Source organism: Cucumis sativus, chromosome 5, assembly GCF_000004075.3.
Source record: "Cucumis sativus cultivar 9930 chromosome 5, Cucumber_9930_V3, whole genome shotgun sequence".
NCBI lineage: Eukaryota > Viridiplantae > Streptophyta > Magnoliopsida > Cucurbitales > Cucurbitaceae > Cucumis > Cucumis sativus.
Window position 1 is genome coordinate 28581650 of NC_026659.2, and position 14047 is coordinate 28595696.

At 35.1% G+C, this 14047-nt stretch overlaps 3 protein-coding genes across 3 annotated transcripts; 1 reads left to right on the plus strand and 2 right to left on the minus strand.

Moving 5' to 3' along the window:
- Positions 1-322: 322 nt before the first annotated feature.
- On the minus strand, positions 323-4073 carry LOC116404038. The gene is made up of 3 exons (XM_031886208.1): positions 3384-4073; positions 1539-1593; positions 323-777 (listed from the first exon to the last, which is right to left on the minus strand). Exons 1-3 carry the CDS (start codon positions 3443-3445, stop codon positions 529-531), a joined length of 366 nt encoding a protein of 121 aa, XP_031742068.1. The 5' UTR covers positions 3446-4073; the 3' UTR covers positions 323-528.
- Positions 4074-4853: 780 nt separating this feature from the next.
- LOC101223117 (BTB/POZ domain-containing protein At5g03250) lies at positions 4854-8284 on the minus strand. The gene is made up of 4 exons (XM_004142444.3): positions 7978-8284; positions 7268-7337; positions 5863-7080; positions 4854-5707 (listed from the first exon to the last, which is right to left on the minus strand). Exons 1-4 carry the CDS (start codon positions 8034-8036, stop codon positions 5141-5143), a joined length of 1914 nt encoding a protein of 637 aa, XP_004142492.1. The 5' UTR covers positions 8037-8284; the 3' UTR covers positions 4854-5140.
- Positions 8285-9188: 904 nt separating this feature from the next.
- On the plus strand, positions 9189-13287 carry LOC101222475 (dolichyl-diphosphooligosaccharide--protein glycosyltransferase subunit 1B). Its single transcript, XM_004142360.3, has 9 exons — positions 9189-9386; positions 9747-9791; positions 9898-10529; positions 10767-10914; positions 11784-11963; positions 12068-12136; positions 12267-12356; positions 12464-12614; positions 13016-13287. The coding sequence occupies exons 1-8, from the start codon at positions 9225-9227 to the stop codon at positions 12590-12592; spliced, it is 1455 nt and encodes a 484-aa protein (XP_004142408.1). The 5' UTR covers positions 9189-9224; the 3' UTR covers positions 12593-12614; positions 13016-13287.
- Positions 13288-14047: the final 760 nt, after the last annotated feature.

A 14047-nucleotide genomic window follows, 5' to 3' on the forward strand; every position in this document is an offset into this window, starting at 1 on the left:
ATGGAAGCTATGTATTAATACTAGAATATGTTGAATAACCAATATACCAGCAATGCCCCCGATTGAAGATGTCACATGTTTGCCAAAAGGGACCATCATCGCTGTCTATGACTTCAGAACCGACGCCCAAGTACGCCCAGAAGTAAATAACTTCTCTAGTGATCTCCTGAATTGCTTCTTCCAAAACCTTTCCTGCCTTGTTAGATAACGAGACCTGTTTTTTTCTTTTTTTTTAACAGACGAGGCTGGTTATGAATTGGAAGAACAGAAGTAAATAAATGAAAAATAGACTCCTAAGCAGCATACATATATTGGCATAGAAGCTTAAAACCTGTTCATTACAAGTTTACAACTGAGCCAGTGGTTTAACAAATCCTAAGATTTCTTACAGAGGATGATATATATATATATATATATATATGTATTATATATCTCGAAATCTTTGAGTGCCAGACCTAATAGAATGGACGGCTGTTATGAAAATGGGGTAAAAGTATTCCGTGTCTAAAGCCTCAACCTCCAAAAATGTTATGGAGATTCATCATCAAGTAATGCAACTAAGCTTGAAACAATGTTAGCTGGATTTACCTTCCTACCATCAGCTTGCCAAGGTTGGAAACCAATCCAAGGTCTTCTGTGAATTGTATCAATCTTATTTGCTATAGCAAACATTCCTCCAATCTCACAAAGAATGTCCTGATAGAATCTGTTTTTCGAAAGAGGAAGCCGCTGGGGAGCATTGACATCATCTGATTTCAACCTCAGTGCTCTCGGAGACTGGAGATCAGTGTAAATTACTAACAATAAAGAATAAAAAATCAACATCTTGAAAGCAAGGAATACATTCATATTTAAGAATAACAAGTCATGTTCCTAGGATATCCAGATGGTTCATAAAAAGTTTTAAGAATGGGACAAATTTGACGAGAGTGATGTTTGAGGCCACTAAAATCATAATTGAAGTTTAACAGTCTACTTGATGTTTCTTATTTAAGGAATGACTGGGTATATAGCAATGCTGTCTTGTTGTTCCTTTTGCTTTTTCTTAGTTTTAGTGACAAAATCTAAATTATAATCTCTGTCATATATGTTTAAGATTCAAGACTGAGGACCTAACAAGAAAGCATGATCGATGGACTAAAATCCATCATTCATCGTCGAATGAATGACGTAAAAGATAAAAACTAAGGAAAGATACACAAAGTAAAACAATCAGAAACATTTCAGCAGGTAATTTTGGATAAAAGCTCACAAGACTAAGTGCAGAAACAGAGCACCATGATGCAAAATTGGCCAAGCTCCAGGTCCGTTGTATATCTTTTAATTATTAATGTTATACTTTAAAAAAATGTACAAATAGAGTAAATACAATAATTCCACATTATTTAAGAAGTCTTACTGAAGAGAAGCAGAAAAAACATACGACTTACTATGTAGTATAAACCTAACGCTTTTCTTTTCTTATTTTTTTAGAAACAAAAAACTCCATCACTTATAGTATAAACCTCCACTCAAAAATAGTATCAAAGTAAACCAACCTTGTAATAGCCTCCTCCTTCCCTTCCAAAAGAATCAACGATGATGCCTTCAAAACTGCAAGGATAAAAGTTAACGATTCATGCAGTTCTGAATACTAACAACAGAGATCATCTTGTGCTGATACAAATAGGAAAAGAAAAGGTATAAATCTATGTTTATGTACGTATGCACAACAGGCGTGCGTGTGTACAGAAATTTATGCACTCGCAGTAACCAATCAATTTGACCAAACTGCTTTGAGCTTAAAAGAACATGTCGACCAAGTTCCTGCCACATTTGACACGCTTCTCCATTGTCAGGTTTCAACGACATGTCAATCTATGCCTACAAAACCATGCCATCGTGTGACTTCTTATACTATGCCATTTCAGCATACCAGTAACAAAAGCAACGTCAAAGTTCTCGCCTCAAACCCATACCCAAGTTCCTTCATATTCTTCATTACAGTAATTAAAAACAAGGATAGTGAATCTTTCTGTATGTTTCTCAATATCTGATAATTCAGGCAAATAATAATAATAATAATAATAAAAATAATAAATAAATAGAAGAAGAAGAAAATTAGGAATAGTTTGTTTAATTATACAAGCTTAATTTGTTAGCGTTACACATTTACAAAGAGTGGCTTTCACGCATAGGGTACTGAATTATCCGTGCATGATCTTGTCAACATATGATGAGGCAACATTCGCTAACACATACTATTATATGCACACTTACACCTATAAATATGTAAGCGCGTTGTAAAGTATTAATACACCAAATTTCTCCAAAATAACCAAGACTCTGCATACAAGAATGGAGTTCGACCTTAAAAACTCAGAATGACAGCTAAATTGATAGTGGCTAATAAGCCCTACGAGCCAAGAATATTTTGTACCTATGACAGAATCTTGTTGATTTTGAAAACTAAATAATGATCCCCCTAGGGGAAGCAATTAATCAACAGCAAGGCCTCAAAAGTGACAAGTTATTCAATAGTAATACACTGATATCTCGTTACCGTAGAAAACTTATAGATGCTGAAACACGCTGATTTCAAAGTGCTGATACTATTGGATAGTGATCACAGTAGGTATAGTGGGACAAGATCACAGCGGAATTCACTGTTCATTTCCATTAACTGTATTTTATCTTGCCATTCAAAGGTTTTCCCCTTCAGTTCTTTCATGCCTAAAAGGTTTTAAGTCGTGACTGTACATTCTAAACACAGGATTTCACTTTAATGAAACTTTACTACCAAAAAAGATGTTTACAATAATTATATCAGTTAATACTCAATGCATGCTCGTATGTTTTATTCAGCAGTTGCACTCAAAAGGCTTCGGATCTAAGAGTTTTACAACAAGTTTGTCACGTTTTACAGAAGAAATCAACAACAATAGTATTCTATCTGACGTGAGATTGCAAATCTGAAGCGTCAGTTATCCTAATTCCAAGATATAGTGTAACGTAAGAGCTTCACTACAGTGACACACTAATCATCTCCTAACTTCCGGCTCAGACAATTAAAAGATCAAGACTATCAGTAATGCCAAAGAGCTCAATCTACTGTTATTTATAGAAGTCTTAAGACAGTATACATTAATCAAATGAACATCCAAATTCTCGTTGCTGCACTCCAAAGGGAAAACTATTGCACTAGAGGTATGAATATCACTCTAACTTAACATTCGTGCAAAATAATTTCGTTCGGAAAGCAAAAAAAATAATCAACGCAATCTACTATTCCACACCAAACAGTGAGAGTAGTTTGAATTTGTCCTCAATAGCAGAAGGCATTGAAATGAATCATTAAACCATAACTAGAGAATGTAAGAAAGAATCGAAACTCGATCACTTACCAGAGCAAGCGTAGGTTTCCGAAAATCAAAACGATTCTCTGAGTGCAACCGATCAACTTCATTACCTTCAATAAACTTCCGAGGAATCCTCTGAGGAGCGAACTTAAGCATCATTCCAAGCTTCAACTCTGCATCGCATGACCAAGCTTTCTCACTCCTTTTCAAGAATACCGAAGTCATCAAACTCTCCAGGTAAAACGTAACAACGAATAGCTCGCAAAGCAAAACCAGCGAAAATGAAGAACGATCTCCAACTGAACGCGAACCAGTGGCGACTATGAGACCGGCCGAGGTTTGATCGAGAACGCGTAACAGGACGATCTGAGGACACATTGCCTTGTTCCTGATGCTGCTTGAGATTCCGCTTCGAAAGAGATCGTTCTCAGTACGATAAGAAGCCGATACCACCAGCACCGTCGTCATCCGACGGTGGAAATGATTCCTGCATCATAATGGAGATTGTACGAAATCTTCTTGTGGATGAAAATGGCGGGAAAGTGTGAAGGCGATAGTCCGAAGTTGAAGTTTGGTTGTTAGAGGGAAAAGAAAGAGAGAGAGAGTAGCGCCAAAGTGAAGAAGTGAAACTGATTCGTTCTTTTTTTGTTTCCTTTAGTTTGTTGAGTTCCGTTTCGCTTTTATACCCGTCTCGTAGCCGCGAAAGTTCTTGGAGTTATAAAATACAAAAATCAATCCAGAGTAGAGTGGTGCAAGTATTTACACTCAATTTTCCGTTATGGGAATTAAAAGCCCTAAAACTCATACCACATTTAAATTAGACTTCCAAACTTATATAATAGAAGAAAATATAACAATTACGTGAGTATGAAGTCTAACTTTTATAAATTTTAAAGTCCAATAATTTTAATATAAAAGTTGGAAGTTTGAAGTTTTGTAATTTGATTTTATCTCTATTGTTGTTTTTTAAAAACTTATCTAGATCGTTCAATGATTTTTTCTAATGCAATTAAGTATTGAGACTTTGACAAAGTTGAACTATTAACTTTTGAAATATTAATTAAAAAATGTTGAATTATGTTCTAAAAATGATCACAAGAGTAAAATTATATAATATTTTTGGGAAAATGATAAAAATAACTTCTGAATAGGATATTGGTTGCAATTATACCGTCAAACTTTCACAATAAAACATTGAACTCTCACACTCACATAATTGTATAAATGGTAATAATTATATAAGTTTGAGAGATTAGTTTTTACGATCATTATAAGTTCAAGAGCTCAATTATTATATTGAAAGTGTAGTATAATTGCAATTACACCTTATCAAATATTTTTCTCTACATCTGTTGGATAGCATTCGAATTCTTATAATTTTTTTTTTTTGTTTTTATAATTTCTCTATTCATACGATTAAGATATGTGAAAACTATAGGGAGGAATGAATAATAAACCATAATTAATTTTAAAAATAGAGTTGAACTTTAAAGTTGAGATAACAAAAGGTTTAGATTAAATAAGTAACGAATAAATAAACATCTGAAATGATTTTCTCTACTATAACTTTCATCAGTTAATTTGCTAATTTGATAAGAAAGTGATGAAGAACTTACTCCCTCCAAATATTTTTACCAAGGTTACAATCATATGCCCACTGCCACTAATAGCAAAGTCTCACAACAGAGTCATTTGCGTCATTTTCAAGAACAAAGGTTAGTAAATTAGAGTTTGGATTTCAATATCAAATACATCACTACAAAACACAACAAAAAAAAAAACGAGACCTATGTATCAATTCTTTAGTTTGCTGATTTACCACTGTTGTGATGTTCTTTGTTGTTCATACGCGGAGACGTCGACGACATTTCATGATCTGGTTTCGAGTTTACGAGGAGCTTGGATGCTGCTTTCTGTTCAGAATTCTTGAACTTTATTCTTAAACCCAACTTCTTCAAGATCATGCTCCATCCACCCTTTGTTTTGACCAGCTTGTCCAGCTCTTCCTTCATGCTCAAGCACTCTTTCTCCAACTCCGACACACGCTCTTTCATGTTGATAGCAACAGCACGATTTTCAGTCGTGCAAGCATCGACATATGATGCTGCTGCTGCTGCATTGTTTGTACCACCAAGTACAGCCAAGTTGCCACTGATGTTTTGTGAATTCTCAATGTTGTCTGAGACAAATAACCAACTCGCAACCGATGTTCGAAGTCGAAGTTGTTCGAAGAAGAGAACTTGGACGATTACACGTAGTGGCAGTCTTTCGTTTTGGGCAGCGTGGGTGCTTGCTTCCAATGACAACTTCTGGCAGTTCATAAGCCTGCAGATTTGTTCCCTTTCGGAGTCTGTTAGCCAGTGATGAGCCTGACAGTGTACAAGCAAAGCAATATTATGTAATTCACAAGTGTACAAGATGCAAGACAACAATAGTCTAAGGTTTCTTTTCACTTTAAAGTCGTAAACATAACAGACAGTAGAGAATTTTCTAATACTTGTAATGAATTTGATGTAGAAGATACCTTGAGGTAAATATCAATAGCACGGTAAATTCCATCGTCGAGTGGTCTCGCAAAATCAGGAATAGCTGCAGCTAGTGACTGAAACTTTGGTAACTTGAGATTAACATCAGGTGCAACTTCAGCAAGATATCCATCAATAAGATTAGCCACCATTGTCAACGGAGTAACTGAATTGGACCCCATTAATTGTCCATCCTCAACTCTAGTCATAATGCAGTCGTTTCCATTTTGATCAAGTATCATAAAGTGATCAAGAATACGCTGAATGCAGTCAATATCATACAACGTCTCGACCGAGTACCCCATGTTCGGTATCAGAAGATCTTCAAGAGCTGCTTGTTCTAATTGTGCCCCAATGCGTTTTTCAAGATTCTCCCTACATGAGAAGCTGGCATGTAAAATCACGCAGGTTCTCAGAAGCCTAATCAGGAACTTTGTTGGTGTCACATACTTTTGATGAGGAAGTAAGTCAACAATCTCTTCAAGAAGTCTCCTTTGATCTACTTCAGAGGAAGCCAAAACATTTGGTATCGGTGCGCAAAACGTTCCGTCGTCAATGCTTGCTTGCCTTCCCAACAGGGGAAGGTGCCTTCTAGCATAATGAATGAGAGAGCCAGCAATGATCTCAGGTTTCATGCCTCTTGATTCAACTTCCAAAATCAGTCTTTTGTATAGAGGTAACCTCAGGAAGGACACATCTTCAAACCACCAATCTTCTCTTACTTTTCGTGATCTCGACGATACATGTATTCCGTTCCAAAACTCCGTGCCTTCCGATGTTTGCGTAGATTGAGGTACCGAGACAGGCCAGCTGAACAAACTGGGATCTGCACAAGCTTTCATTGCCAGTGAATTTATACATCTTGACACAATATGAAGCTCTTCAGCATAAGATAAAGTCTCTTCACAAGTTTCAAGAGCTTTGATCGAATCTGTCCAATTACCGAATACTTCGTTTAAGAAATTCTCGGATTGCATTATAAGATTTCCATTTCCATAATCCTCATTCATTCGAAGGTACTCCGCCGCACATCTCAGTTGGACTATATTGAGTGCAGTGAGCTCCATTTTAACACCATAACAAAATTTAGCTACAAGTAAGAAGGCTTTGGCTCCGCCAGGAATGTCATGAAGTTGCATAACATAATTTCTATCATCCTCTCTACAAAATTCTCCAATTAGTTGTTCTAATACTCCACTTCTGGATAGCAATGGAAACTGAAGAAAGCACAAGTATATGAAAGTGATGAACTGAAAGATTTACAAAATGTAATATAACCAAAGATTTCAATATAAAGCCTTCCTAGATCAGAGGAAATGAAATGAAGGGAATTACAAAGGAATACAAAGGCAAATCCAAACAAAAGTCATCAACTAATTATAAGAATTTGAAAAAATTGCGCACCTTGTGTAGATGAAAGAAGGTGTTCCCAACATCAATAACGACATCACTTGCAAGCCCAGATGAGCAAAACCTAGATCAGAGGGAGTTCATTTTGATAATTAGAAAGTCGACTTCGCCGATATACAACAAGAACCAAAATATGGCTAAATGAATGTATGTGTGTGTATATAATAGACAACAAAGTCCACAATGATATCATTACAAATCTGAAGAGAACTCCAGAATTATAAACAGAAACACCTGATCTATTGCCTTCGAACATAATTTCAGTTGTTTGTTGTTTGTCCAATTGAAAGTTTTCTCCAACATTTACATAGAAAAACAGAACAATCCCATCAACCAAATATTGGAAATGTAGCTACATCATGAAAAAGAAGGCATGAACATAGAAATGTCTTAACAATGGAAGACATATCATTGATTCAGAATTCCCTCACATTGGGAAAAGCAAACAAAGTAACGTTTTAATCTTCTCAATAATGATTAACCTTCAGCAAATAACTCCCTACAACAAATGAGATGACACCCAAATTTTTCATATAAAATCAACCTTCACAATACACTAAACTAGTGGCCTTTTTCAATCAACTAAACGCATGAACAAAAAATCAACCACACTCATTCCCATCCAAACAGGGAAATGAGACAACTCGTAACCAAAACTGTAATCATAATCCATAGAGAATGAAAAAAAAGAAGTGGAAACAGACCAAGAATCCCCATCGAGGCGAAACACTTCCGCTTTAGATCCCAACGTCAAAGACGCCATGGAAGAAGAGTATCTCAAGCTCCACTGTCCAATGTCATAGAGAGAGAGTTTTACAACGATGATTAGACAGTGAAATTGACAGAAATGGATGATGGGTTTTTGTAAAAATATGTATTTGATTTGATCTTTTGAGCTTCTGGGTGATGAAGAGCGATGGTCCGAGTCCAAAGGATGTATCTAGGAGAAAATTCAGTTCCTGCAGTTACACGAAAAAGGGAGTGTTTGGCAATTTGCAGTTACGTTTTGCATTTTTTCATTTTACGTTGGGATTTGGGGAGCACTTAATTAACACTATAATACATGGAGAATTAATATCAATATTGGAATATGAACAAATTAATCTTATTATAATGTTCTACAGTGGCATCAATCTACGTCTATTGCGATTTGTTTATGCATTGAGATTATAAAACTGAAAACCCATTTCCAGAAAATGTGAATAAATTCTTGTTTTCAAGGAAAATGTTTTGTTTATTTATGGAATAGCCATCGCCATAAATGTCGAGCTGATTTCTTTTAATCTCAAAGCAAACATGAAGCAAAGTGTAACACTTTGGAAAATGGAAACTTTTGTGGAGAAAATTGTTGTATAGTGATGAAATTAAAGTCGTTAGGAAGTGGGAAAAAATGGAAAAAAGAGAGGAAAAATTACAAAAACATTTTAAAAAAACAGCTAATAACACCTATTTTTTGTATACAAAAGATCAGCAGATAGACGATTTCAAAGTCCTATTAAAAAGTTATTAACTTTTAGATTTACTATTTTTATAATTTAAAAAATATAGTAACTGAGATCATCAACTTTTTAGATAATATACAAAGAACTTTGGTTAGGTCGTAGGTGTAGTTTAAAACTAAAAGTGAATATATCTTAATAATAAATAATATGTACTATCTTTCTCTCATGGATCGATGATACTCACTTGATATTAAATAAAATTTTAAAAGTATAAGAATCTATTTTTCTGATAGATCATAATATTTTTTATGCAATAGAAGTCTAAGAATGATAGAGTTCCGTTACATTATAGATTTAACTATATTTACAATTTTAGTATTTAGCTAAATTAAGTGCAAAATAGAATATTTCACCTCGGTCACACTTAGATACGTGTAAGCCCATTTAGCCCAAAATATGGAACCAGGCTCGGCCCATCAGGTGGAGTCTTGTAGAGTGTTAGTCTGTTGATGGAGGTCGTTGAAAATATTGGTCGAACCGTAGAAGACGAAGTCGCCATGGATACTCTGCTCAAACCTCGACTAGCCCTAGTCTTCTCGATCCTTGCTCATGTCTTCTTCCTCGCCTTCGCTTCTTCTCACGACCTTCAGATCCTCAACGCCGAGAAAAGAGTGAGATTTCAATCTCTCGTTTTCCACAATAATCTGCATTTCTTAATTGTTCGGTTTGAATTTTTATTTCGGTGGCGCCAATTTTCTTCTCTGCACTTTAGTCCGCTTGTGGATCCGACCTCTGTTGAAATTCAAATTCAGAGGTAAAAAGAATTAAAGGGAAGTAGAGTGGAATGACATTTTCATTTGGGTGTTCAGATGTTTAGTGAATTTTTTGAATGATGATCTTGGAACCTCAGCTGTATGTCAATGTCAAGGCCGGGAATAATTTCGTAAATGCATGCTCGTATTATCTCACTACTATTATCTTCTTTTTGCTGTTAGTTTTCGATATGTTGAGCTGTGGCATTATTTTTGCAGATTGACTTGACTTCTCACATCGTGAAGGTTTTCCTTACATTAAAGGTACATTTTTTCTGTTGTTCTTATCTGAATGGAATAACCCCATAACCACCCTTGTCCTGTAAATTTCCAGATGCATCTTATTGTATTATTTTTCAATTCTTTCAAGGTGGAAAATACTGGAACGTTGCCAGCTTCAGAGGTTCTTCTTGCCTTTTCACCCACAGAATTTGATCGTCTGTCACTAGTAAAGGCTGCTATTGCTACTGGAAAAAAGAAGAAAAGATCTTATGTTCCCCTTGATGTAAAACCAATTGAGCTACTTGATGCACCTAATGGGGCTAAAGGTTTCTCTATATCTTTGCTCAATCCACTAAGTCCCGGGGCAACTGCATCCTTTGAAATCCTTTATATATCTACTCACACTCTCAAACCTTTCCCAAAAGAGATTAGTCAATCTGAATCTCAGTTGGTCTTTTACCATGATACTGCATTTATATTGTCACCCTATCATATTAAACAGCAGTCAACTTTTTTTAAGACCCCAAGCACGAAGGTTGAGTCATTTACGAAGTTGGAACCCACAAACCGTGTTGGGAAAGAAATTAGATATGGACCATATGAAGATCGCGCTCCTTATTCATTTTCGCCCATTCTTTTACATTTTGAGAATAATTATCCATTTTCTGTCGTTGAGGAACTTGTGCGTGAAGTAGAAATATCTCACTGGGGCAGCATTCAGATTACCGAGCATTACAAATTGGCCCATGCTGGTGCTCGACATAAGGGTGTTTTTTCAAGGTTAGAATTTTTATCCAATAGCATAGCACTTCAATGTTATTATCCTCTTGGAAGCTCCAATGTTATTATCCAATAGCATAATGTTATTATCCTTTTGGAGCGTTTATGGAAAAACATGGTAGCTTCTTGTTCTTCTTTCTAGCCAATAGCTACTTATCATAATGACAAAACAATCCTTCTAGTTTTTTGCATCAGATTGCTATATTCTATTATTGTTTGTAATGTTTCTTTTCTCAGGGTTGAATATCAATCTAAACCATCTATTAGTGGAGTTTCTTCATTCCGACATCTACTTGCAAGATTACCCCCTAGAGTTCACTCTGTTTACTACCGAGATGAAATAGGAAATATATCATCATCACATCTGCGCAAAGATTTTCAGAAGGTGACCTCAACCATGCTATATTCCAAAACTTTCTTGCTGTAAAATGGATGGTGTTAGGAACTTATGTGTATATATTTATCTTATTGTTATTGCCATGTTACATTCCATGTTTTGCTGTGGAGTTCGATGGGGAAGTTTTTTTTTTTAATTCCTTGCTAGGTCTTACTTGCCTCTTGAGGTCTTTCTTGTAGGTTGCCTCCATGTTTGGGCTGTTTTTTGTATGTCTTTACATTCTTTCATTTTTTTTCTCAATTGAAAGTTTAGTTATATATACATCTATATATTAGAAGAAAAATAACCATTTAAAATTCAAGCGTAGCTAAATTGGTTAAGGTATACGTATATATATCATCTACCAAGAGGTTAAAGGTTCAAATTTCATCCCCAATATGTTGCTGAACCTTTTTCAGAATAGAATATGAGATTATTGTGCCTCATGATATGACTATGATAATTTATAGTTTCAATAATTAGGTGTTGGGGGAAAACGTTCAGTTATCAAGTGATTTTGTGTTCTATGATTTGACATAAGATATTGTGATTGAGAATAATGTTGGCTGGAATTCACCGTGGGTTGGTCTGGCAGTCATTACAACTAAAGAATAGAGATTGGTTCAGTATAGTAAACATCAGAATTTCATAAGAAATGACAATATTTGAGCAGGACAGTGCTCCCTCTGACAAGTGCCATATTCCTATTTTCTAGATGGAAATGGAGCAGGGAACCGAGGATTTGCATGCACCATTGACATTTTACATAATTTTATTTTCCAAGGAGCTTACAGATTGAAAAAATTATTATAATTCGTTTGAAATATCTTGGTTTGTTTGCCTATAAAATTAAACATGAAAGGTTTTTTGTTTTGCAGTCTGAACTTGAATTTGAACCACGGTATCCTTTGTTTGGTGGATGGAAAGCTACATTTGTCATTGGTTATGGGCTACCATTGCAAGACTTCCTTTTTGAATCCCCTGATGGCAGACGATACCTAAACTTTACTTTTGGTTGTCCTCTTGCTGAAACTGTGGTTGACAAGTTGACTTTGAAGGTTGGTCTAGCACTGAGATACTAGATTCTTCCTTTATCTGATTTCATTCTCGTGTTACTTGTACGATACATACTGTCTCGACTAAATGACTTTATCTGTTCCAGATTGTTTTACCAGAGGGATCCACAAGCCCTACTGCCATGGTTCCCTTTTTGGTGGAGCAGCACCTAGAGGTAAATGTTTCTAAAATTCTGTTACCCGGAACATGACTGAGAGTTTTATTTAGTATTGATTGGAAAAATATTACTTTCCATTGATTTACTACGCCGTTAAATCAACATTATTTTATCTCGATTTCCTCAGAAGAAGTACTCTTATCTGGATGTTGTGGGAAGGACTGTGGTTGTACTAGAAAAGAAAAATGTAGTCCCTGAACATAACTCTCACTTCCAGGTAAGCTGCAAAGTCTATTTGTTGGCAGCGTTTTCCCCCGATTGTACGGACCAGCTTGTGCTTTCTCCTTCCTTTTATTTAGAAGATTGTTTTTCTTCTTTTGGCAGGTCTATTACAGTTTCAACCCAATATTCATGTTGGCAGAGCCATTGATGTTGGTATCTGCATTTTTCTTCTTTTTCATGGCTTGCGTGGCTTATTTACACCTTGATCTTTCCATTAGCAAGATGCAGTAATTTATCATATCCAACGCCAAAGGTCCGTTTGCACTACCTTTAAAGGCTATTTAAGTTTCATTAATAGGTGTTATTAGTTCTTTGCTGTTCGATTTTTATCGATTCAGTGAGCTTACTGATCAGTTCATAATCTTTGATCAAAATATCAGAACTTGACTCTTACCAAACTAAAATAAAAAACATAATTAAAAGAAGAAAAGAAAATCTATGAACACTGCTACCTGATCTATGGCAAGGTTTTCACTGTCACGATATTTAAGATTACTTTATGTCGAATGCTTATGATATCATCATTTGTTACAAGAAGATTAGGATTATGAAAAACTCCTTTAGAGCTTGTTCTTCATGATGTTTGACTATGATCAAAAGCACATTAGCAATACCATATTTAAGAGTAATCTCAAACTCGCTATTTTCTTACAGGAAAAGATGGAAGATTGTGGGAAAATCATGGTATATTTGACTAATGATGAAGAAACATAACCCTTGTAGAAAATTTTGGATTCAATGGATCAGTCCTCAGGTTTTGCATCGTTATATCAATGGGTTGGTTAGTTCATATCTACTCGGCCGAAAGCCCAAACATCTTACCACTATTAGGACTTCAATTCTCAGCAACTTTAACTCTCTCTGAAAAATGTCATTTGGACTTTAATTTAGGGTATACGAAATTTTCCATATATTTTTTATTATAAGTTCTCAAGAGTTTTTTTTTTCTCCATTAAAATTGAGAGAATAGATTTAATTTTAAAAAAATAAAAAGCAACGAACAAAATGGTCATCATAGGACTCTTATCATTTAATTTATTAGAAAAGTTCTAAAAAAAGATACTTCAAAAAATAATTTCATAGTTGAAGTTTTAGTATGTCCCCTTCATTTCTTCAGATGTTGTCTTTACTATAAAAGGTTTGATTGAATAAGATGGCCCATGGGCCGACATGTAGTCCAAATTTGTTATTTAAAATCCACCGACATGTCGGTATAATCTCTCCTAGATTTTGTGTGGATTATTTGGTTGAATTCAATGTACATATTTGCCTTCCTCGTGTCACTCACGTGTGTGTATATATATATATATATATAAGAAAATTAAAATTTGGTCATTAAATTCAACCTTTAAGATATTTTTGTCATAATTGATCCTAAAAAAAAAAAAGAGATAGTTAGCAATTATCAGCCTTGTTATAGTAATAAAAGGAAGAAAAACAAATAAATAAATGGAAGGACCAAACTAAACCAAATTTGAGGCTTTAAACTGAATGAAACCTTCAATTCATTTTAATGAATACAGACCATGTCAACTACCTTAGTTTCCAGTGTTATTTTGGGTCTTCCCCTTACCTACTAGGCTTTGCAGTTTCGACGTGGACGGAAATGTTAAGATCTATTGGTAGTTAAGGGTGTTCATAGAATATTTGAAAACTGAACTGATTGATAAACCAAACCGCAATCCA